The sequence below is a fragment of the Dermochelys coriacea genome, chromosome 2 (genome assembly GCF_009764565.3).
Source record: "Dermochelys coriacea isolate rDerCor1 chromosome 2, rDerCor1.pri.v4, whole genome shotgun sequence".
Taxonomy (NCBI): domain Eukaryota; kingdom Metazoa; phylum Chordata; order Testudines; family Dermochelyidae; genus Dermochelys; species Dermochelys coriacea.
The window spans coordinates 228,990,776-229,017,599 of record NC_050069.1 but is presented as its reverse complement, the minus strand read 5'-3'; the positions used below and the strand labels follow the sequence as shown (position 1 = coordinate 229,017,599).

Genomic DNA, 26,824 nt, shown 5'->3' with positions numbered 1-26,824 from the left:
ACCATCTTAACTCATCCACTGACTGAACGCTTCCTTAAGGACCTAGAGAACACTTATCCCACATTATGGGACCCGACCCCATGTGGGATCTCAATCTTATTCTCCATTGCCTCATTGGCAAACCCTTTGAACCACTAGCAACCTGCTCATTGTTGCACCTATCCATGAAGGTCACCTTCCTAGCAGCTATCACATCAGCAAGAAGGATGGACCTCCCTTCACATGCTGGATGTCCGCAGAGCGCTAGCGTTCTATACAGAAAGAACAAAAACATTTAGAAAATCCTCCAGACTGTTTTTGTATCCATAATAGAACGTTCCCAGGGTCAAATCATCTCCAAGCTGAGACTATCTAAATGGATATCTATAGCTTTGGTAACTTAATTGGATACATGTAATCTGCAGGCTCCCTCTGGACTTTGCACATGCTCCACCAGAGTGCTATCTACATCTGTAGCCATTCTCAATAATGTACCCATCACAGACATTTGTAAAGCAGCTACCCGGGCATTCACCCATACTTTTACCAAACACTATGCATTAGAACAACAATCAGATGCAGATAGCTCCCTTTTATGGACAGCCAGTTAGCTATAAAATCCCTCTTAGTAGTTCTCTACTTGTTTTACCTATAAAGGGTTAAAAAGTCTCCTTGCAGAGGTAAAAGGAAGGGAGTGGGCACCTGACCAAAAGAGCCAATGGGAAGGTTAGAACTTTTTAAAACTGGGGGAAAAACTTCCCCTTAGTCTGTCTGCTCTCCCAGAGAGAAAGGACAGAGCAGCTGTGCTGTAAGAAGATTTGGGTCAGGTATGAAAAATCATCAGAATCCTACCTAGAAACTTACTCACTTGAAACCCCCAGATATGTAAGTAGATCAGGAAATGTCTAGGACAATGCAATTTGGTTTATCTCTTTTTTTTTTTAATTAATTTATGGCTTTTGAACTCCTCTGTTCTAACCCCAAATGCTTTTGTTTTGCTTGTAACCTTAAAGCTGGACCTCAAGAAGGTTATTCTTGATGCTTAATTCTTGTAAGTGGGGTTTTTAAATCTAGCAATAGCCTGAGTTTTCAAATGTATTTTCTTTCTTTTTGGTTTTAATAAAATTTACCGTTTTTAAGAACAGGATTGGATTTTGTGTCCTAAGATTTTGTGCACATGTTTAATTAGCTGGTGGCAACAGCTGATTTCCTTTGTTTTCTTTCTTAGCTCTTTCCTGGAGGGGGTTGAAAGAGCTTAAGGGTAACCTCCAGGAAGGAATTCCCAAGTGCGCCTTCCTGGGTTCTCAAAGGGGTTTTTGCACTTGGGTAGTGGCAGCATCTACCTATCCAAGGTCAGAGAAAAGCTGTAACTTTGGGAGTTTAATACAAGCCTGGAGTGGTCAGTATGAATTTTTAGAATCCTTGCGGGCCCCCACCTTCTGCATTCAGAGTGCTAGAGTGGGGAATCAGCCTTGACAAATGCAAATGGCAATGGAGATGGTCATCACAAAAAAGAGGTGAATGATGAGAATTTATTTATTAAGATATGGTCCACACCATGAAAGTGTTGCTACTAGGGCTGTCAAGTGATTAATTGCACTGTTAAACAATAACAGAATACCATTTATTTAAATATTTTTGGATGTTTTCTACATTTTCAAATATATTGATTTCAATTACAACACAGAATAGAAAGCGTGCAGTGCTAACTTTATATATTTTTGATTACAAATATTTGCACTGTAAAAAACAAAAGACATGGTATATTTTAATTCACCTAATAGAAGTACTGTAGTGCAATCTCTTTATAATGAAAATTGAATTTACAAATGTAGAATTATGTACAAAAAATAACTGCATTCAAAAATAAAACAATGTAAAACTTTAGAATCTACAAGTCCAGTCAGTCCTACTTCAGCCAGCCAGTCACTCAGACAAACAAGTTTGCAGAAGATACTGCTGCCCACTTATTGTTTACAATGTCGCCTGAAAGTGAGAACAGGCGTTCTCATGGCACTGTTGTAGCCGGCATTGCAAGATCTTTACGTGCTAGATTCGCGAAGATTCATGTCTCTTCATGCTTCCGCCACCAGAATACATGCATCCTTGCTGATGTGAGTTCTGCTCAATAACAATCCAAAGCTGAGAGGACCGACGCCTGTTCATTTTCAGCATCTGAGTCAAATGCCACCAGCAGAAGGTTGATTTTCTTTTTTAGTGATTCGGGTTCTGTAGTTTCCCCATTGGAGTGTTGCTCTTTTAAGACTTCTGAAAGCATGCTCCACACCTCGTCCCTCTCAGATTTTGGAAGGCACTTCAGATTTTTAAAAGTTGGGTTGAGTGCTGTAGCTATCTTTAGAAATCTCACATTGGAACCTTCTTTGTGTTTTTGTCAAATCTACAGTGAGTGTGTTCTTAAAATGAACAACATGTTCTGGGTGATCATCTGAAACTGGTATAACATGAAATATATGGCAGAATGTAGATAAAACAGAGCAGGAGACCTACAATTCTCCCCCAAGGAATTCAGTCACAAATTTAATTAATGCATTATTTTTTTAACGAGCATCATCAGCATAGAAGCATGTCCTCTGGAGTGGTGGCCAAAGCATGACGGGGCATATGAATGTTTAGTGTATCTGGCAAGTAAATACCTTGCAATGCTGGCTACAAAAGTGCTATGCGAACGCCTGTTCTCAGTTTCAGGTGACACTGTAAATAAGAAGCAGTCAGCAGTATCTCCTGTAAATGTAAACAAACTTGTTAGTCTTATCAATTGGCTGAACAAGAAGTAGGACTGACTAGACTTGTAGACTCTAAAGTTTTACATTGTTTTGTTTTTGAATGCAGTTATGTAACAAAAAAAATCTACATTTGTAAGTACACTTTCATGATAGATGTTGCAGTACAGTACTTGTATAAGGTGAATTGAAAAATACTGTATCCTTTTTACAGTAAAAATATTTGTAATGAAAAATATATAAAGTGAGCACTGTACACTTAGTAGTCTGTGTTGTAATAGAAATCAAATGTAGAAAACATCCAGAAATATTTTAAAAACATTAATTTCAATTAATCCCATTGTTAAACAATAGAATACCTATAGGAATTTATTAATCACAGCTAATTTTTTTGAGTTAACTGCTATTGACAGCCCTAGTTGCTGCCTACTGGTTTAGAGATTGGGTTCAATGTTTTTTTCTTTGTAGTAGGTATTTAACAAGGGCACAATTTAATTAGAAATATTCATATTATTCCAGACCTTATGTTTTACATTCTTGGGGCATGAATTGTCTTATGGTTTTGTGTTTGTACAGCAATGGACCCCTGACTAGGGCTCCTACATGTTATGTTAGTACAAATAATTATCCTTCTCCTTCCCTTCTGATCTTTAATGCTATGCTCCTTGAACTTGAACCATGGAGCCTTGTTAATTCTGGCATATTTAGCTTGTGTTGGTGCTGTTGGCACTAGGTACCTTCTTTTCAAATCCCCTAGAACTTTGTGAAGCTATTAAAATGGAACTATTTTGTGCAATACCATTCAGCAGCACAATTGTCTACAGGGTAACATCATAAGACTTTCCAAAAATTCGGTGTAATCTTAGAATGTTTTAAAAATAAGATGCACTGATCAGCTCTTCAGCATATTATTGGTATGGATCATCCCTCCATGGGATTACATTATTTCTGCTTTCTAGAGAGCTCCAACTGGGTGTTCAAATTGTCGGGGCCAAATTTATACCCTATTGCATTACTGAACACTTGGATCCCAATGTTATTGGAAATATAGTTTCAACCTTCACTTATCTCACTTGACAGACTTGAGGTTAGAACCTGTATACCCTCGTTTGGTGCTTTTTCATTTTCTTAACAAGCAACACCAAAATCCTAATTCGTGCAAGTACATATTGAAGCTCTATTAGTGATTAGTTTTTAGATTTAGTTCCTTGTTGGTGCATGGTCTCCATGGCTGTCTTTAGTTTTGTGTGTAAGTTTCTTGGTCCTGTTCTACAGTCAATTATTCTTCTCATTGTGATCAACATAACTGATCCCAGCAAGTCTGGATTCAAATGGTGCACATCATGGAGGGGAAAGATGCCCATCTCTAACTATTCCCAGTGCCTGAATGAAGGCCTTACTCCTTGAAAATACCGTCACATTCTAAAGAGCCTAGTTATTTAAAAGCCAAAATCCTGATGTCCTTGAAGACTGGTTATGAGAAATCCTCAAGATTGAAAAAATGGAGAAGTGAAGGTGAGTCAAGCTCAGCCCCAACTACTTCCTCATCATAGAGGAAGAGGCCCATCTGTTCCTCTAGACCTTTTCTGCAGTTCAGCAAGAAATTGAAGGTCTGGGACTGAGTTTTGCGAAAGAGATTTGTCTGCACTAAAGTAATTGATATCAGTGGAATCCCCCTTGACATTGAAAGAAGTGGTCACTGTTTACTTTGGTTCTAGCCATCTTGTTGGCTTCTTCAGCACTGTAGCATTCAGTATCTAATGCTGTTAAAGAGGAGTTTGAGAGCTTTTCTGTACATCTGTAACAGGGCATGCTCCGTCCCTGTCCTCAGATGCCCCAGAAACCTCGCAGACAGTAAGTGGAAACTTTGTGTGAATGATTTATGTTCCCAACACCAATACAGTCTTATGCAGCAAAGTATTTAGAGTGCTGGTTGCCCTTTTGCCCTTTCCCACAGGTCAAGGGAGGAACAGAGGTCTGCCTTCCTTGATCTCAGAGCATACTAGACTCAGCTAGCCCAGGTCCTCCCTCCTTCACTTCCTTCCTGTGTCATCTTTTATACACCTCAACTAATGGCTACTTTTCATTAGCCTTCCCAGCCTGATAGCTAATTAGATGATTATCCCCGGTCATCTTTCTCCACGAGAACTGCTGCCTAAGTGATCAGAGTGCTAGCTCACCTGTTTGCTTTCAGCACTCTGTCACAATGCCTTAGTTGGGAACCATCTATATGTGTGGTATCAGAAAAATGGAGGTTGTCTTGGCACTGAGGCTTTGGGCCTGAATGTTCTCTCTGCCTTGCTTCCCTGTGTAAGGGCCTTTTGCAGCCTTGTTGTGAGTCTCTGGCCTGTGAGGCTGTTATGACTTTCTAAGATTGACATAGATGGCTTATCTAGCTATGGTTTTCCTATGACACTTTTCCTTGTGCTACTTTCTCTCCAAAGGACCCTATGTTAGGGACACTTCTTCCTTATTGAGCATGGCATGGGTAGATTTAGGGATGCCTTGGGGCTGGATCCGGTTTTCTAGAAGATTGGCTGCTACTTCCTCTTGGATCAGTTTCTAGTCACCCATCAGCTTTAGGCGAACAGTCATTACCTGTGTTTCATACATGTTTTAGAGTAGACTCTTCTGCTGAGTATGTGGAGAAGCGTGACCAGTCTTCCAGTTAGAGTGCTAGACTGGGACTTGGGAGATCTTAGTTCAATTCCAAGTTCCATAAACAGCTATGGGGTTGCATGGAGATCATAAAGCATAAGATAAGGGTATATTTATATATATATAATTTTGCAATTTACCTTTTAATACTCTATAAATTACTTAAGTAATTTATACTTTTTTCCTAAATTTTATTTGAAGAACATTGTGTATAGGCTGACATTTGAGTAGCATAATTACTATCTTCTGTCATGCTGTCAGAGGAAGAGAGATTTCACAGAGTTGGGTAGAAATATAATTGTCACTAAGTGCCAAAGAATGTTGGAGTAATTGCCCACTTGACAATGCAGGGAACTCTTTCTATATCTTTTTTTCTAATTTCAGTATTTTCTGAACAAAAATTCTCATCAAATATCCTTTTGAACAATGACTTAATGCCTGAGTATATATGGTGTGTGTGCGTCTTTATACACGTACATCATGAAATTTCACACTAGAGGGCCTTCTTTCTTCCTCTGGGCTCTGAGAGAATTTTGGATTCCTTTTTCTTCCCCCTTTCCTCTTTTTCTAATTAACTTGTTAAAATGCATTTGCCACCTTTCAATATATACCAGAGCTTTGGAGATGTGGGTCTGGAGAGGGTTGCTTTATTGAGTCCAAGAAAGCAAAGTATCTGAAGACTCTTGGAATACTAGAAGATTAGGGTTGGAAGAGTCCTCAGCTGGACTAAATGACCATTTATGGTCATTTATGGTCATTTAGTCCAGCCTCCTGCTCAAAGTAGGAACAACCTCAAATAAATCATCCCAGCCAGGGCTTTGTCAAGCCGAGCCTTAATATCCTCTAAGGATGGAGATTCCACCGCTTCCCTAGATAACCCATTCCAGTGCTTCACCACCCTCCGAGTGAAATAGTTTTTTCCTAATATCTGACCTCCCCCACTGCAACTTCAGTCCATTGCTCCTTGTTCTGTCATCTGCCGCCACTGAGAACGTCCTAGCTCATAGATTCATAGATACTAAGGTCAGAAGGGACCATTCTGATCATCTAGTCCGACCTCCTGCACAGCGCAGGCTCTAGCTCTATCCTCTGGAAGCCCCCTTCAGGTAGTTGAAGGCTTCTATCAAATCCCCCCTTCCTCTGCTCTTCTGCAGACTAAATAAGCCCAGTTCCCTCAGCCTCTCCTCAAAGTCATGTTCCCCAGCCCCCTAATAATTTTCATTGCCCTCTGCTGGACTCTCTCCAATTTGTCCACATCTTTTCTGCAGTGAGAGGTCCAAAATTGGACGCAGTACTCCAGATGTGGCCGCACCAGTGCCGAATAGAGGGGAATAATCGCTTTCCTCGATCTGCTGGCAGTGCTCCTACTAATGAAGCCCAATATGCCATTAACCTTCTTGGCAACAAGGGTACACTGTTGACTCCTGTCCAACTTCTCGTCCGCTATAATCCCAGGTCCTTTCCTGCAGAACTGCTGCTTAGCCAGTCAGTCCCCAGCCTGTGGCAGTGCATTGGATTCTTCTGTCCTAACTTCAGGACTCTGCATTTGTCCTTGTTGAACCTCATCAGATTTCTTTTGGCCCAATCCTCCAATCTGTCTAGATCACTCTGGACCCTGTATCTACCTCTCCCCCAGTTTAGTGTCATCCGCAAACTTGCTGAGGGTGCAATCCATCCCATCCTCCAGATCATTAATGAGTATTTTGAACGTTACCGGCCCCAGGACTGATCCCTGGGGTATTCCACTTGATATCGGCTGCCAACTAGACATGGAGACATTGATCGCTACCCATTGAGCCCAACAATCTAGCCAGCTTTCGATCCACCTTATAGTCCATTCATCCAATCCATGCTTTTTTAACTTGCTGGCAAAAATACTATGGGAGACCATATCAAAAGTTATGCTAAAGTCAAGGTATATCACGCCCACCGCTTTTCCCCATATCCACAGAGCCAGTTATCTCCTCATAGAAGGCAATCAGGTTGGTCAGCCATTCTAAGAGCCTCTTGATTTTTGGAGTCGATCATACCACAAGCCTTGGCAGTCTTCTAGCCAGATTGGAGCGCATATGCAATTCCTGAAAGAGCATAGTGACTCGTACCTCCTGATACTGGTGGGGAGCCCAGCCTGGGGCTACTGCACTCACACCTCCCCACCAGAGTTACATTCAGCTGCTCTCTCTGGCAGCCGGGCCTGGGTGAGCAGTGGGAGGGAACCATTTCTCACAGCAGTTGAAGCTGGCTGCTCCGGGTCACTGCTCTGTGCAGCCAGTACAAGGTTTACAATGGCATTGTGGTGCCAGCCCACACTCAAAAGGAGACCCAGTACTTCCCCGCTTCCCCTCACCTGTGCTCTGCCCCAAGGCCCCACCTGCACTTGCTCCTCTCTGCTCCCTGCCCACAAATGAGCGGAGGGCGGGGCTCTGGGGGGAAGCGACCAAGCAGGGGCAGAGCAGGGAGTGGGGCTATGGTCTGACCACCGGAGCCCACAAAAGATTAATCCAGCCCTGTGTGCAGTACAGCAGCTGCCTGAGGGAGAGCCCATCTGGGGCAGCAGCCCACTCCCCTCCTGAGCCTAGCTGCCAGGGACAGGGGCCTAGCTAGCCAGAGCCCTCTTTCCCCCTCCCCTGGCTTGTTGGCCCCTGTCCCCAGCAGCTGGGCCCAGGTTGGGACACTGCCCTAGCCAGGCTCTTTCAGGCGGCCGCCACACTGCATGGAGCAGTGACCAGGAATAGCGGGCAGGAGAAGCAGCTGGGCCCACCACTTCTGCTTCCCGCCTGGGCCCAGCTGCCAGGGACAGGGGTCGAGTATGCCAGAGGGCAGGTGCAGCAGAAGAAGGGAGCCCCTCCCCCAGCAGGCCAAGCAGAAATCTGGGGCGGGAGGGGCAATATGCATCACCTCTGCAAAAGAGCATTCTTCTAAATAAAAGATAAAAAAATCCTTGTCAAGGTTCCTTCCCCACATCTGTACTCTAGAGTACAGATGTGAGGACCTGCATGAAAACCTCCTAAGCTTACTTTTACCAGCTTGGGTTAAAACTTCCCCAAGGTACAAACTATTTTACCCTTTGCCCTTGGACTTCCGCTACCACCACCAAATGTTTGACTGGTTACTGGGAAAGAGTTGTTTGGAAATGTCTTTCCCCACAAAATCCTCACCAAAACCTTGCACCCCCATGCCTGGGGAAGGCTTGATAAAAATCCTCACCAATTTGCATAGGTGACCACAGACTTAAACCCTTGGATCTTAAGAATAATGAAAAAAGCATTCAATTTCTTACAAGAAGAATTTTAATATAAGAAAAGGTAAAAAGAATCAACTCTGTAAAATCAGGATGATAAATACCTTACAGGGTAATTAGATTCAAAACATAGAGAAACCCTCTAGGCAAAACCTTAAGTTACAAAAAGACACACAGACAGGAATATTCTATTCCTTACACAGCTTAATCTTTTTCAGCCATTTAAAGAAATCATAATCTAATGCATATCTAGCTAGATTACTTCCTAAGTTCTAAGACTCCATTCCCGTTCTGTCCCCAGCAAAAGCATCACACAGACACACACAGACCCTTTTGTTTCTCCCCCGCTCCAGCTTTGAAAGTGTCTTGTCTCCTCATTGGTCATTGTGGTCAGGTGCCAGCGAGGTTATCCTAGCTTCTTAACCCTTTACAGGTGAAAGGGTTTTTCCTCTGGCGAGGAGGGATTTTAAAGGTGTTTACCCTTCCCTTTATTTTTGACAATCCTCAAACCCCAAATTGTTTGCCTCCTTTTTTCACTTTTGTAATTACCACTGTGATTATAGCTATTTACAAACAAAAAGTTGATAAGGAATATGACTTAAAGTAAAAGATTGCCCAAGTTTTCAATGCTCAGTAAATAGTGTCATAACAGAGTAAGGCAAAAACTTGCACTTCACAGAATTAGGCTTGGAAGGATTAGACATCTATTGGTAAGTGTCAATAATGTTGGATTTCACCATATATATGCAAACTGACAAATTCCATCATAATAAAAATGTATAGATAAAGTAAGAAAAATGCTGCTTGAGGATTTACTAGAGTCTAATTTAAGGGTATTTATATTGTATATTTTGACATAGGATATTGGCAATTTGTGTTTTAAGAGTTGTACAGCTTTAACTTTTTGAATCTCAACATCTATTATCATTAAACAATTGTCTGACCCTCTCCCCATAATTTCCTGCAGCTTTAAAATGTAAACTAAAAAAAATGCTTAGGCATATATATGAGCTATCAAAATTATATATAAAAAAATTGCTAAGTTTTCACATGATGTATTGCAGAATAGGAAATTGCTAGTGGTGCAGTAAAAGTTTATTGTATTCTAGAGAGAGAGAGAGAGATCACTGTACATGGTTATTTTACTTTAAAAATTTTGAGAGAAATAAAATCAAGATTTGACTTGTCATAACATTTTATTATCTCTTTGGAGGAAATATGTTATGAAATATAGAGCTTGAAAGAGTGCATCTTATTGATGGAAATGACTAATATGCTTTGAAAGCCATACCTTTTGTGTGGGTGATAAAAGTAGTCTGTAGTGATTATAATGGGTGATATAAGTATTCCATTGCAGGCAGAATGTTGCTGGGCTGATAACTGTTGTTGTACTCTGTATTCAGAGAAAAAAATGGGGCATTTTTAGTAGTCCCCTGTAACTTTTTGGTTTAGAACTAGAATGAAAAGTAACTTTTCATAAAGATGGTTAAATTTTGAAATGTCATACTGTCACATCTTGTTAATGGAGAAAGTGTGTGGGGTTTTTGTTTTTTTCCCCCAGTCTTAAGCAGCATGCTTCCTCATACTTTTTAATAGCTTAATTGCCAATTTGTGACCCCTGGGTAAAGCCCTAGTAAACAGGATTGCACAGGGGTCTGAAGGGATCAAATGATGGAGACTTCCATCCTTATTCTTTCTCTGAATGCCAGTTCAGGAATGTGACTCCCACTATTTTAGTCACGTGGGGTTCTTTCCATGTCTTAGGGGATGTTGTCATGATTTAAAGACAAACAAAATAATCACATTTATGAACTGATTATTTTCTTTAAAGAAAAAAACAAAATACAAACAATGTTTTGTACTTACAATCTCTTCTGTATATCTCTATGGAGAGCTTTCAGAAGATTACTCCTTTAACAGCGTTGGCGCTCCTTTTGGGGGTTGGGTGGGAACTCGTCTCGAGGTAAGTTAAGACCAAAGTATATTCTTTCCAAAGTCAGTAGTGAGTAGGGTGACCAGATAGCAAGTGTGAAAAATCAGGACAGGGGTGGGAGGTAATAGGTGCCTATATAAGAAAAAGACCCAAATATTGGGATATCTGGTCACCCTAGTAGTGAGTCTTGTCTCAGTATATCCTAAATTCTTTTAGTTATCTATAGATGGGGAAAGGATTTTTTTTTTAAAAGTCTGGTGAATCCTATTTGGTTTAAAAACTGTTTATAAATGGGGAGAGGTAAGTAATCTTAACTAAATCCTGTGAAACACAAGAGTTTTTAACTCCGTTACCTAAAAGAAGCTATTCAAGGTGAGGTCTTGAGAGAAACAAATCAATGACTATTAAGGATCTTAAGTTCCAATTAAATCCCACTATTTCTGTTTACCAAGATTAACCCATGACTCCTCTCAAGCAATATATTATTTAAACAATCTGGTGTTAACAAGAGAATCTGTTAATACTTTAAATTATTATAGTATTTCAATATCCCATTGAAATTATTATAGGAATGATTTAAATGTAATCCCTTGGCTGAGCTTTTGCGAACTCTCCCTCACCAATGATGATGTATTCCAGAGGTAGTGCTGGGCTGTAATGGAGCTTCCTTTTGATGCTGTGTTATGACTGCCTTTTTTTTTTTTTTTTTTAAGCTGACGTGTTGCAGCTGCTGTTTGCTTGCATTTAGAGATGAGACTGGGGAGTCGTTGTGACACATTTATTTGGGCATAAGTTTTTTTCATGGGGCTATAACCCTCTTCATCAGATGCATGGAGTGAAAAATACAGTAGGCAGGTATAAATATACAGTACGTGAAAAGATGGGAGTTGCCCAAGTTGGGGCGACAGTGCTAACTAGGCCAATTCAATCAGGGTGGACGTGGCCCATTCCCAACAGTTGACAAGAAGGTGTGAGTATCAACAGAGGGAAAATTACTTTTTGTGGTGACCCAGCAGTTCCCAGTCTTTATTCCGGTCTAATTTGATGGTGTCAAGTTTGCAAATTAATTCCAGCTCAGGAGTTTCTTGTTGAAGTGTGTTTTTTGAAGTTTTTTTTTTTTTTATGGTTGAAGAATGGCCACTTTAGTCTGTTGTTGAGTGTCCAGGGAGAGTGAAGTGCTCTCCTACTGGTTTTTGAATGTTATAGTTCTTGATGTCAACAACTTTCCCTCCACCATCAACCTCAGCCTGGACCAGTCCACACAAGAGATCCACTTCCTGAACACTACAGTGCAAATAAGTGATGGTCATATAAACACCACCCTATACTGGAAACCTGACGGCTGTACTTGCCAACATGCCTCCATCTTCCATCCAAGACGCATCACACAATCCATTGTTTACAGCCAAGCTCTAAGATACAACTGCATTTGCTCCAATCCCTCAGACAGAGTCTAACACCTACAGGATCTCTATCAAGCGTTCTTAAAACTGCAGTACCCACCTGGGGAAATGAAGAAACAGATTGACAGCCAGAAGGGTACCCAGAAGTCACCTACTACAGGACAGGCCTAGCAAAGAAAGTAACAGAACGTCACTAGTCATCGCCTACAGCCCCGAACTAAAATCTCTCCAGCGCATCAAGGATCTACGACCTATCCTGGAGGACGATCCCTCATTCTCACAGACCTTGGGAGACCGGCCAATCGTCACTTACAGACAGCCCCCCGAACCTGAAGCAAATACTCGACAGCAATTATACCCCACACAACAGAAACCAATCCCTGCAACAAACCCTGTTGCCAGCTCTGTCCGCCTATCTATTCAAGAGACACCCATCATAGGACCTAACCACATCAGCCACACCATCAGGAGCTCGTTCACCTGCACATCTACCAATGTGATATATGCCATCATGTGCCAGCAATGCCCCTCTGCCATGTACATTGGCCAAACCAGACAGTCTCTACGTAAAAGAATAAATGGACACACATCAGTCATCAAGAATTGTAACATTCAAAAATCAGTAGGAAAACACTTCACTCTCCCTGGTCACTCAATAACAGACCTAAAAGTGACAATTCTTCAACTAACAGTAGGATACCAAGGGAGGGAAAATAACTTTTGTAGTGGTAATGAGAGTGCCCCATTTTAAACAGTTGACAAGAAGGTATGAGTAACAGTAGGGGGAAATTTAAGTTTAGGTTTTGTAATGACCCAACTGCTCCCAGTCTTTATTCAGGCCTAATGTGATGGTGTCCAGTTTGCAAATTAATTCCAGTTCTGCAGTTTCAGGTTGGAGTCTGTTTTTGTTGTTGAATTGCCACTTTTAGGTCTGTTGTTGAGAGACCAGGGAGAGAAGTGTTTTCCTACTGGTTTTTGAATGTTACAATTCTTGATGTCTAATTTGTGTCCATTTATTCTTTTGTGTAGAGACTGTCTGGTTTGGTCAATGTACATGGCAGAGGGGTGTTGCTGGCACATGATGGCATATATCACATTGGTAGATGTGCATGTGAACGAGTCCCTGATGGTGTGGCGATGTGGTTAGGTCCTATGATGGTGTCCCTTGAATAGATATGTGGACAGAGATGGCACCAGGATTTGTTGCAGGGTTTGGTTCTTGGGTTAGTGTTTTTGTTGTGTGGGGTGTAGTTGCTGGTGAGTATTTGCTTTAGGTTGGGGGGCTGTCTGTAAGTGAGGACTGGCCTGTCTCCCGAGGTACGGTACAGCAGCATTATCATTTATGCCAGCATAGATCATGATCCCTTTCGCTCCTGAAATGCTTTTGGGGGACCATCCTGGTGAATATTTCACTGCTATCTTTCTGGTCTGTCCTTAGCCTTTTTGAGCAAGTCCATCTTCTGCTTCCTAGTCATATGAATCAGTGTAACATCCTCCAAAGTAATCACTGCCTAACGAGGCTTAAAGGCAATCACTATATAGCTCTTATTTCACTGCCACCATTCCCCAGTCCATTGCTCGTTATTTGCCTGTCACCCTCTGCCCCTGGATAGTGGATCTTGTAAAGCAACAGCACATGCTGCCTTTCTAAAATCGGGACAACCACCCAGCTCTGAAAATATCCCGTAATTACACAAGGTTCATCATAATAGGGTTCCTATGCACAGGGGAAAAAAAAGTGGAAAAACTACTTATGATGACTGAGGTCTTCCAAGACAGGGAAGAAGCTCTGGGGGTGGTGTTCCAAAAGAGTGGGGAAAATTTATCGTTGCTGTCATGGAAACTGAACTTTATAAGAATGAGAGCTATTTGTTAAAATTCATATCTTTCACAGCTCCTGCATCTGAAATTCCAAGACCTTTCAGGATAGGCCCCTTATCTACATCTGGACAGTTTGCCAATCTCCATGGAATAAAATGCAGGACAAGGGAAGAAATGTTTACAGATCTTCTCATCGCCTCTCAGAAAAGATCTGAAAGCACTGAGTACTCGAAGGATCTTTCACTGTAGGAAAAGAAAGATAGGCAGTTGAGCAGAGACACGTGCCAATAGAACCTCACAATGACCCACAAGATCATTCTCCTTTACCAGGACACTGTTGAAATGGACTCGTATTCAGATACAGAATGGTCTGCTGGAGAGAGTGCTGCTATGCGTGCCCACCCAGTACAGAAAGCTCAAGCAGGACAACATCCCAGTTATGCACTAAAATGTTGGCCAACAGTAGTTACTGGAACAACAGCACTTCTCTGGACATGCTTGTAACCAGAAGCCATTCCCTTCCCAAAGGCTACCCCTTCCCAGGACACGCATAAGAATTGCCATACTGGGTCAGACCAGTGGTTCATCTAGCCCAGTATCCTGTTTTCAGACAGGGGCCAGTGCCAGATGCTTCAGAGGGAATGAACAGAACAGGGCAATTTATCAAATGATCCATCCCGTGTCCTCCAGTCCCAGCTCCTGATAGTCAGGGGGTTGCATCTCTGTCCGTGTGGGCTAATAACCACTGATGGACCTTGTGACCCAGTGTCCCTAGGGCTGCCCTCACTGGAAATGCCGAGGTCCAGACAGGCTTCAGAAGGGAGAACAGATATTCCCAAGACTGGTGGGTAACACTGAAATTAATCTCCCCAACCAGTCACAAACTGTGCTTCTGATCCCTACACTGGTTATCAAGAAGCAAAAAAGACTTGGGGGGGAGGGGGAAGAGAAATCACACTGCCCTCCATTGCATTCCAGTTTTCTGGCTCCCAATAAGCACCTAGGTCCAGTACAGTGAGAAGTTATTTAAAAACCTCTGTTAATATATACAAAATGTTCTTCTGACCCCAAAGGGTCAACCATGTTAGCAGGTCAGTATACGTTTGGATCTTACCCAAAATACCATTCTCTTGGCCAATCCTTTCGTGCCTAAAACTAAAGGTTTATTATAAAGAAAAAACAAGAAGAGAGATGTTAAATAGCAAAGCAATTACATACATACAAAGATTTCAAAGTCCATATATCAGGTTCTTAGCAGTGTTAGTAAATTTGCTGGCTTGAAAGTCCCTCTGAAACACATCTACAACTTGGATGGGTCATTCAGTCCTTTGTTCAGAGCTTCGTTTGTAGAAAAGTTACTCCAGAGGCAAGAAGCAGGACTGGAGACAAAATGGAGAAGATGCAGCTGTCTTTTGCCATGCAGCTTGTATTTCCAAACACAATTTGCACAGCCCATGACCTGGAAGCCTTAGAGTTCTGTCCATAGGTATGCCCCTGCATGCCTTGCTGAGTCATAAGGTATAGCCCTTGCTTTTTCTCAGTGGGTCAGCTGTATCACTGATAACTCTTGATGAGCCATTGGGCAGGCTAGGCAATGCTGAAACCAATCTATTGGGGGTGTCAGTCGGATGTACAGTACAAGTTTGGAACTACAGACATAAGTATAACTTGCAATACAAAGGTGATACAAACCCATAAACAAGATTATCATACTTGGCAAATTAGAACATGCTGTGTAAGGCAAAAATATCTGGCACAACTCATTATAATATTGGTATTCATAATATCCTAAAGTGTCCCCCAGATTCTATAAAGCATCACAGACATATCCTCCAGGAACTTATCCAATAGTTTTTTTGAACCCACTTGTACTTTTGGTTGTCATAACATCCTCTGGCAACAAGCTCCACATGCTGACCATGTATTGTGTGAAGATCCTCCTGTTTGTTTTAAACCTGTTCCCTATTAATTTCTTTGGGTGACCCATGGTTCTTGTTATGTGATCGGATAAATAACACTTTCCTATTCACTTTCTCCACACCATTCATAATTTTATAGACCTCTATCATGTCCCCCCGCCCTTAGTAGTCTCTTCATATGGAAGCTTTTCCATACCCCTAATCATTTTTGTTGCCCTTCTCTGTATCTTTTTCCAACACTAATGATTTTTTTTTAGATGGGGCAACCAGAACTAGATGCAGTATTCAAGGTGTGGGCATCCCAGGGACTTTTATAGCGGCATTAAGATATTTTCTGTCTTATCTATGCCTTTCCTCATGGTTCCCAACATTCTCTTAGATTTTTCAGCACCTGCTCGCCATGCTCCTTCCTGTCCAGGGATTGGAGTGGGCGGGATCCTGGCACCCCACTACTCCGGGCCACTGTGATGCAACATGCACTGCTGATGCTGTGTGCCTTTGTTTGCGAGCCCCCGGGAGCAGCATGTGATGCAACGCCCCTTTCTCCCAGCCTCCCTCTCTGCGCCATTCCTTCTCTTCGCCACCCCGCCCCCATGCTGCACCTTACCCCTCAGTCCCTATCCTCACACTGCCTCTTCCCTGCAAGAACCTGCCCCCCCCCCCACTCGCTCCTTCCCATCCCGGTTGCTAGCCCTTGTGAGATGGCTTGCTGCTGCCGGTGCAGACACAGATACAGGTAAAAGATGGCTAGTGGATCATGGTTCAGATCGTGGGTTGATCATTTTTGTATCTGCGCAGGGCTCTACCCATCCTTTCTATAAAAGATCCTTCTTTTCTAAAAGGCTCTTCCATTTCTAATAAACCTAGATCCCTCCTCTGAACACCATTGTCTCATCCACACATTGAGACCTTGAAGTTCTTCCTATCTAATGGGCCCTTTATGTGGAACTGGAAGCATTTCAGAGAATGCTACCATGGAGGTCCTGGACTTTAATTTCTTACCTAGCAGTCTAAAATTGGACCCCAGGACCTGTCTCCTACCTTTTCCCTATGTCAGTACTATCTACTTGTACCATGACTACCAGGTCCTCCCCAGCACTGCACATAAGTCTGTCTGGATGTCTCGAGAGGGCCACAAACTTCAAACTCAGCAGGCAGTTCACCGTGTGGTTCTCCTGGTCATCACCAACACAAACATCTATATTTCTAATAATCAACTTCCCCTGCTACCATTACCGAGCTCTTCCTAATAACAGGGGTCACCTGCCCTGGAGGGGTATCCTTAGTGTGAGAGGATACCATGACATCATCTGGAAGGAGGGTCCCAACTGTGAGATCATTTCTCTCCAGTCCAGCTTGATGATCTCGTTCTCTGAGACTTTTATCCTCCTCAGCAGCACAGAGATTCTTAGATGGTGGGAGGGACGGCTTTACTGTGTCCTGGAAAGTCTTTTCTGTGTACCTCTCTGTCTCCTTTAGCTCCTCCAGTTCAGCTCCTGTGGTCTGAAGAGCTTGTATTACATCTCTTAGGGCCACGATATGCTTGCATTGAGTGCGCACACATGCCACCAGCCTGCAAGGCAGGTAATCATACGTGCTGCATTCAATATAATAAAGTGGATAGGCCCCACACTGGCGCTCGACTTCTGCCTGCATTATTTTACTCTTGAAGGGGTTTATTTTTGTTCGGTGTTTGTGTGAGGTTTGTTGTTGTGTGTGTTGGTGGTAGGAGAGTTATTGGCCTAACTTCTTAGAGAATTTTCATTAGGTGGGTCTGGCTCCCATGCTCTCCTGTTCGCTGCTTCTGTTCGCTAGCTTCTCTGTTTTCTTATGAGCTGGCTTTTAAAAGCTCCCTGTTCTCCCCGAAAAGAAAAGGAGTACTTGTGGCACCTTAGAGACTAAGGAATTTATTAGATCATAAGCTTTCGTGAGCTACAGCTCACTTCATCGGATGCATTTGGTGGAAAAAACAGAGGGGAGATTTACTTACACACACACACACACACACACACACACACACACACACACACACACACACACACACAGAACATGAAACAATGGGATTATCATACACACTGCAAGGAGAGCGATCACCCAAGATGAGCCACCACCAGCAGCAGTGGGGGGGGGGGGAAAGGAGGAAAACCCCCCACGGTGACAAGCAAGGCAGGCCAACTCCAGCAGTCAACAAGAATATCCGAGGAACAGTGGGGGGTGGGGTGGGGAGAGAAACAACATGGGGAAACAGTCCCACTTTGTGCAATGACCCATCCACTCCCAGTCTCCATTCAAGCCCAAGTCAATTGCATCCAGTCCGCAAATCAACTCCAATTCAGCAGTCTCCCGCTGGAGTCTGCTCCTGAAGCTTTCCCGTTGAAGGATAGCCACTCCTAGGTCTGCAATCGAGCGACCATAGAGTCCGAAGTGCTCTCCAACCGGTTCTTGAATGCTACAATTCCCGACATCTGACTTGCGTCCATTCACTCCTCCACATAGAGACTGTCCAGCCCGGCCAACGCACATGGCAGAGGGGCATCGCCGGCACACGACGGCACACATCACATTGGCAGATGCGCAGGTGAACGAGCCCCCGACAGCGCGGCCGATGCGACCAGGCCCCACGATGGTATCCCCTGAATAGCCGGCAACGGGCCCTGCCGCAAGGATAGGCTCCTGGGCCAGTGGCCCTGCCGTGTGGTGCGTGTTTGCTGGCGAGTACCCGCCCCAGATTGGGGGGCCGTCCGCAAGCAAGGACTGGCCTGTTCCCCAAGACCCGCGAGAGCGATAGGTCGTCCCCCAGGACAGGCCGTAGATCCCCGATGATGCGTTGGAGAGGTTCCAGTTGTGGGCTGAAGGTGATGGCCAGTGGCGCTCTGTTATTTTCCTTGTTGGGCCTGTCCTGCAGTAGGCGACCCCTGGGCACTCCTCTGGCTCTGCCAATCTGTCTCTTCACTTCAGCAGGTGGGCATTGTAGTTGTAGGAATGCATGACAGAGATCCCGCAGGCGTCCGCCTCTGCCCGAGGGGCCGGAGCAAATGCGGTCACATCGCAGAGCTTGGCTGTAGACAATGGATCGAGTGGTATGATCTGGATGAAAGCTAGAGGCATGTAGGTAGGAATAGCGGTCAGTAGGTTTCCGACACAGGGTGGTGTCCATGTGACCATCCTGGATGCAATTGACTTGGGCTTGAATGGAGACTGGGAATGGATGGGTCATTGCACAAAGTGGGACTGTTTCCCCATGTTGTTTCTCCCCGCCCACCCCACCCCCCACTGTTCCTCGGATATTCTTGTTGACTGCTGGAGTTGGCCTGCCTTGCTTGTCACCATGGGGGGTTTTCCTCCTTTCCCCCCTCACTGCTGCTGGTGGTGGCTCATCTTGGGTGATCGCTCTCCTTGCAGTGTGTATGATAAACCCATTGTTTCATGTTCTCTGTGTGTGTATATAAATCTCCCCTCTGTTTTTTCCACCAAATGCATCCGATGAAGTGAGCTGTATCTCACGAAAGCTTATGCTCTAATAAATTTGTTAGTCTTTAAGGTGCCAAAAGTACTCCTTTTCTTTTTGCGAATACAGACTAACACGGCTGCTACTATGAAACCTGTTCTCCCCGAGTTAGCCTTGCCCTCTTGTCAAGGGATCCTAAAGGGTAGTAGTAGTAGGCTAATTAGGAAGCTCTCAGTCTTGCCTAGCAGGCCGCTAGGCTCAGCACACAGTGCCCCAAACCGACCACACTATAAACTTCAACCAAGCAGGCGCACAGCAAGCAAGCAAGCTCACAACTACAAACCTATTAACAGACAACACACTCTCCCAAAGGGTTGCGTAGTTATTTCTCCTTCACCTAGAGAACTCCGTGGCAAGATTCCCCTGTTTGCTGCTCCTATTTGTTAGCTGAGCACAGGGCACCAAGAACAGCAAGTTTTAGGAGGCCTATTTTGAACTCTTCAGGCCACCCCAAGCCGTTCTCCCATGGCATTCCAAAAGTCCAGTGGCCAGCCATCAATGCCATGCAGCACAGGGTCCTGTGGTCAGCTCGCAAGGTAAAGTGACCAAGAAGACAGCACATCTACACGTGACTGTGAACATTGCTTCTGCAATGTGTATGTGCACTTGGTGATTGGACTCTTAATTAAGATTGTGCTCCGCTGTTCATGAGCTTCTGTTTTTTATGTTAGCAAAATTGTACACTTCTATTGACTTAGTTTTAATTTGCACTATTTTTGAAATAATCTTTTTGTTCAAAGGTGACTACAGTTTCATGAAAGCACTTCCCATACATAAAGTATGTTGCAATTCCAACAAGAGACAATACAAATCACTTAAAAATCATTATACAGTGTATACCAGTACATTAAATGGTTTATATGAGTACACTTGGTATTCTACAGAGAAGCACAAGGCGGCCTCTAGTTTTGTCATTAGCGAGCTCCTGCAAGCGGCCAAAGGCACGCTCAACTTTAATCCTGCAACTACTCAGGTGTTAGTTTAAAAAAAATTCCTTTCTCCTATTCAAATGTCCTGCATGGCCGGGTCAAACCTGAGTGCTGCAGTAACCCTGTGGAGCAGGGTGTTGGGTCCATCCCTGTGGGACTGGAGCCTCTGCTGTAGGGTGAATGCAGGATGGGCTTGCTCTCCAGTTTGTCTGGGATTAGGGTGGCAGTGCTTGGGTGGAAGGTGCATAAGTGTAATGGTGGGTCACAAAAAATGACAAAATGTGGTTGGCGGGTTGCCTTTGTAAAAAATTTGGGAGCTACTGGATTAAGGGTCAAAGATCATAGCCAGATCATGTACCGGAGTAGCATGGAGGATTGTGATGCTAAAGAAACAGGCGATTTTGTTGCAAGATATCCATAAGGAAATACCTGGTAATGTTCACGTTGTGACATTTTCCAGACTTTGCTATACTAATCGTCTTTGAGGATGTTGCAGGATGGGCCAAATAGCCATAAATTATATGTAAATTGTTTGGGTTTTTTTGCAGATGCAGAGACCGTGACAGTAATGTCAGTTAATAATTCTAGGGCATCAAAATAATTTGTATTTGTCAATTGTAAGTAAAAGACGTAACTTATCTATTTGAAAAGTGAAGCCTGAAGTGCAGCTTTTTGATTGTGAAAGCTTGCTTGATCAGGTTCAATTGTTTTGGCAATTTAATTAAACTATAATACAGAAAAAAGTTACTAACTATTCAGCATTTCCTAAACACATGAAAGTTAAATTACAAACACTTGGTAACTAATACTCTGCATTCCTGTTATAATCCTGGCTTTTCATTTAAATTATGGTACAGAACACCAAACAGGTCCTCCCTCCCCCCCAAAATAGAATTTTTAAATTGCTCGGACTTTCACACATGAGTCAGTTTTGCTAATCCATTGTCCTGGACCTGGCTGGGTATCTTGGGTAGAGCTTGGTTCTGATTGTCCTGATGTTGTATTGACTATTTGGTAAATATTTTATTTGCTCACAAAGTCTAATTTATTTATTTATTTATTTATTTTAAATGGGGAAAATCGGAGAATGGAAGTAAACTTTGACAATCAGGAAAAAAAAATCTAAAAATAACAATAGGAAATCTTTTGACATTTTGGAAGGTATTTTAGACACAATTCTAGCAAATCCTAAAGGAAGGGAGAATGAACGAATGAAACAGGCTGGCTAAGATTATTTTTCATAGGCAAAGTTGTTGTTGTTTGTTTTTTTTTTTTTTTTTTTTTTCCCCAAGCTCTGTTCTGCTACGATGGAATGAAGCCCATCTGGATTCTTTTAAAATCTCCCACAAACTTCTTGACTGCCATAATCTATCGGCCTGGATTAAAAACGGATTCTTTCCACATTCATTGGGTTCTATTTCAGTCTGTCATTAGCCAGTGAAATCTCCTGGAATCCACTGTGCATCTTGTAATTATATTGTATCTTGTATTTATATATTTTCTCTTTTTGTGGAAACAATTAGCTGCTTTGGGGATAAAAATCCTCACTGGTTCTTTTAAATAATGGAAGAAACTAAAAGTTTCTGCTACATTGGAAATCCTTGTGATTGCTATACTACTGAATGGAAGGATTGAGATACTATACTTGGTTCTCCCTCTTTATTTATTTTTAATAAGTCTTTCTTCAGGTTTTCAACTTCCTGTATGAATTCATGTGGCAAGGTCAGGTGGTGAAGTGGCAAGTCAAATAGCAAATGCGGTCTGGAAATGAGGCTTGAGTTTTCTAGACTTGGGGCAGATCCTCAGCTGATGTAAATGGTCAGTTGCATTTATAGGTATGACAGTTTCATTTTGCCACCTGATTTCACTCACTCTGGCATTTTAAGCGTATGAGGTGGGAAGAACAAGCAAGACTGATATTTGAGGTTTTAACTTTTTAAAGAGATTATATTTTAAAGCGAAAAGAGAATCAGATCTTTTATTTAAGTTTTAATTTCTAGGTTTTTTATTTTTTATCTAGATTTGAACTTTGTATGGAGAAACTGCATATCTATCCTTATGATTAGTAATCAGATGGCACATTACACATAGTTTAAAAAAAATTCTTTGCATGCAAGTGTAATCCACACACCTCCAGTGTGTGTGTGTGTGTCACACTAAGGCTGTAGAGCAAACAACCAGTTGGCATTTTGCTCATGCACTAAGCTCCAGAGATGCCAGCTTCGATCCCGTCCACGACCAGGGTCTGTCAGTGTTACACAAGCACTATTCAGTCATGGAAGAAATGCTGTGTGTGTTTGTTTGTTTGTTTTTTTGGGGGAGCTATTGCAAACAACAGGAGAGTTTGCCCTTTGCCTTAATCACACTAATCAATTGGACTAACCATTCAAGGATGTTTTTTGGCTAAGATTTCTGAAAGAGGGAATTTGCTACATGCTGTTTTACCACCAGTATTCAAGGACTGGTGTGTTTATATACTGCAAGTAAAACAAGTTGCAATAAGAAAATACTTAGACTTCACATCAGTGATTGTTCCTCCAATGGAAAACCAACTGTCAGGGCCCCAAAATCTGCTACTGGTTGGCATAGGACTGGGGTTCCCAAGTTTTTGCCAGCATGACCCCATTTTAATGAAGACTTCCCTGCTGGGACCTCAGACAGCATACAGGTTGCCATTTTGAAGAGCAACATGCACATCCTTTGCACAGCATGACCTTGCACGCACTGTACGTGAGAAGTCACGCTGCATGGAGGATGCCATTTTTCTCTACAAATTGGCTTCCTACACACAGTATAGGACCCTGTACATATGGTGCATGCGAGGTTATGCTGTTTGAAGGATGGCATCCTCCAGGCATCGTGATCTCGCACTCACTGTATGTGCAAGGTCACAGTGTACATAGCAAAATGGTGTCCTTTGCATAGTATGGATCGTTGCAATCCCATCTCTTGATGGGGTCACTATCTACAGTTTGGGAACTGCTGGCATAGGAGCAATGGTTTTCTAGAACAAATGGGAATAAATTTAAAATTGCTGTAAAGCATAGCTTTACTATACAGGTTCTCGCTCTCTTTGCTTCTTTTTATTCATGAAGTGAATATGGCCCTGTCTAGTTTAAAAAAAAAACAAAAAAAAAAACAAAAAACCATTATTGCTATCTTCACTTGAATTTTTAGCTCTTTTTGGACCTTGCCTTTGAGTTTGTGAAGTACACTGGGACCCTATTTCAGAGTAGCAGCCGTGTTAGTCTGTATTCGCAAAAAGAAAAGGAGTACTTGTGGCACCTTAGAGACTAACAAATTTATTTGAGCATAAGCTTTCGTGAGCTACAGCTCACTTCATCGGATGCATTCAGTGGAAAATGCAGTGGGGAGATTTATATACACAGAGAACATGAAACAATGGGTATTACCATACACACTGTAAGGCGAGTGATCACTTAAGATAAGCTATTACCATTAGAGACCAACAAATTTATTTATTTATTTAATCACATCAGCCACACTATCAGAGGCTCATTCACCTGCGCATCTACCAATGTGATATATGCCATCATGTGCCAGCAATGCCCTTCTGCCATGTACATTGGTCAAACTGGACAGTCTCTACGTAAAAGAATAAATGGACACAAATCAGACATCAAGAATTATAACATTCAAAAACCAGTCGGAGAACACATCAATCTCTCCGGTCACTCGATTACAGACCTAAGAGTGGTTATTCAACAAAAAAGCTTCAAAAACAGACTCCAATGAGAGACTGCTGAATTGGAATTAATTTGCAAACTGGATACAATTAACTTAAGCTTGAATAGAGACTGGGAGTGGATGGGTCATTAAATGAAGTAACTATTTTCCCCCCCCCCACTGTTCCTCAGATGTTCTTGTCAACTGCTGGAAATGGCCCACCTTGATTATCACTACAAAAGGTTTTCCCCCTCTCCTTCCCCCCTCCTCTTCCCCCCCCCCCCGCTCTCCTGCTGGTAATAGCTCATCTTAAGTGATCACTCTCCTTACAGTGTATATGGTAACACCCATTGTTTCATGTTCTCTGTGTATATAAATCTCCCCACTGTATTTTCCACTGAATGCATCAGATGAAGTGAGCTGTAGCTTACGAAAGCTTATGCTCAGATAAATGTGTTAGTCTCTAACGTGCCACAAGTACTCCTTTTCTTTTTACTGGGACCCTAATTACAGTTTAGAGCTCTGGGTGCTATTGCAATATAATAGTTTAAAAAAAAAAGTAAGACAAAACTAAATCTTTATCTACGCACTGGTTTCAAAGCAAGGTAAGCTACACCAGTGCAAGTCACGTATTGTGCAAGTGCAAAACATCTACACTAGGGACTTGTGCTATACCAGTGCAATAACAGTGGTAACAGAGCTTGAGGTGTATCTAAAATGTTGGGTATGTGTCCTCGTTGTTTCTAACAATCCATATTCTTTACCTGTATTTTTGTGTCTTCTGCCTTCTGATTAAGGTCAGATCACCTGGTTTGGCTATGAAAGCCCTCGTAGCTTCTGGGACTATATCAGAGTAGCTTGCCGTAAGGTTTCACACAATTGCATCTGCAGCATTGAGAATATGGAGAATGTCAGTTCTTCTAGAGCAAAGGTAAGAAATAAAACGTCAAGGTGGCTGCAAATTACCATTTATTGTATGAGCATGTTAATCTTTTTATTTTTTGTTCCCAACAGGAAAATATAACTGGCTAAGTTTATTCTGTAAAATCCTTCAAAGTTTTTTGTTTTGTGTTTTTTTTTCTTTTGTTTGTTTAACTATTTATTTGGGAAGTTGTATAAATCCTTGCCATGTAAATAGCAGAAACAAAATGATAATCATTACAACAGTGAGCTTTTTTTTGTTTAGAGAAAAATATAGGAATATAAATCTCATCAAATCTTTCTATTTAACAGAGTGTTTATCATATAACAGGTTGAGCCTGTTCACACCATCCAAAACATATTGTTTCTGGTGGTTTTTATTAAATTGAGTGAAACTACGGACTCTACTCATATTTATCAAATCAGGCACGTCTATCAAATATTAATATTTTTTAGAAAAAGACGTGTGCTGTTTTTTTCCTGCAGGTTACTGTACTTTGTCTGAGTCCTGAATATATGGTACCCAAATATCAAAAAGAAAAGGAGTACTTGTGGCACCTTAGAGACTAACAAATTTATTTGAGCATAAGCTTTCATGAGCTACAGCTCACTTCATCGAATGCATCTGAAAGCTTATGCTCAAATAAATTTGTTAGTCTCTAAGGTGCCACAAGTACTCATTTTCTTTTTGCGAATATAGACTAACATGGCTGCTACTCTGAAACCAAATATCAAAGTACCTTTGTCCTCTTTTTTTTTTTTTTTTTTTAAATTTTTCAATAACATCCTCCCATTTATTTTGGAACCATTCTTCTCAATTTAGGCTATTTTTCAAGCGAAAGGCTATCAGTTATCTAGTGGCTACTAGCAGATGAAAGATTAATTCTTCATTTCTTTGTGACAGTTTCCTCTAGGAAGCCCCAGGAGGATTTCCAGGGGGTAATATACAATAATATTTTTTGGGAAGTTTGGTTATGAAGTGAATCCCAATACTCTCTGAACTTGTCTACTCCGTGCATAAAACTCTTTTCAATTTTTATATATAAATAAAATAATTTTTAACCTGACTGGCATACTATTGAAACAGTATCTTAAAGAAATTTTCTATTATCATGCTACACGCTGAGGTTGCAGGTCCTGTTTCGCAGATCAAAACACATTCCTCTGGGGCTAATTTGTCTATACAAATCCTTCTTCTTCTGTATCATATGGGGACGTTTCTTTGTTGGGAAAGTTGTCTGCAAAGTTTGATAATATTTTCTCCCCAATTGACCAGAAGCCAACATTTCTATTAAAGTTAATTTCTGTATAAAAACCACTTTTCTAGAAAGTGGAGAAAATAATATCTAACTTGAAATTGCCTTAGGAGACTGGGCCACTGTGTTATCTCTCTGCCACAGAAAGAGTGAGCTTTGTTGGAGATTAGACACTGTGTGTCAGCTACCAGCCACCCCAAGGTGTCTTCTGAACCAGCAAACTTCTTGAGACTCTACCAGTCTTAGCCTTGCTGGTAACAATCAATTAACTCCAGCCCCCAAGCACCTCGGAGTTGTCTCTCTGCAATGTACAGACCCTATCACTTTGCATTCACTGAAGATATTCGCTGCTGTTTTAAAGAGTTCGGGCATTACAGCTTAGTAACTTAATTGCGGTAATGCACCCTTCCCTTCAAGAACAACACTGAGTTGGTTTGAAGGAAAAATAGAACAAGTTTATTAACATAAGGATATAGGTTAAGTCAGGGGTAGGCAGCCTATGGCACGCATGCCAAAGGTGGCACGTGAGCTGATTTTCAGTGGCACTCACGCTGCCCGGGTCCTGGCCACCAGTCCGGGGGGCTCTGCATTTTAATTTAATTTGAAATGAAGTTTCTTAAACATTTAAAAACCCTTATTTACTTTACATACAACAATAGTTTAGTTATATATTATAGACTTATAGAAAGAGACGTTCTAAAAAGGTTAATGTATTACTGGCATGCGAAACCTTAAATTCGAGTGAATAAATGAAGACTCGGCATACCACTTTTGAAAAGTTGCCGCCCCCTACAGTATAGGGTGTATAGTACAGGATAGTTTGTGACC

General features: G+C 42.1%; 1 protein-coding gene across 5 annotated transcripts in view; it reads left to right on the top strand.

Annotated features, from left to right (window-relative positions):
- The window catches only part of RUNDC3B (RUN domain containing 3B), a 153,684-nt gene that overhangs the window by 27,641 nt on the left and 99,219 nt on the right, over window positions 1–26,824 (top strand). For all 5 annotated transcript variants that reach the window (XM_038391275.2, XM_043509376.1, XM_038391273.2 and 2 more), the window contains exon 3: window positions 24,617–24,750. In XM_038391275.2, coding sequence (XP_038247203.1) covers window positions 24,617–24,750 — 134 coding nt within the window. The remainder of the gene's footprint in view (window positions 1–24,616; window positions 24,751–26,824) is intronic.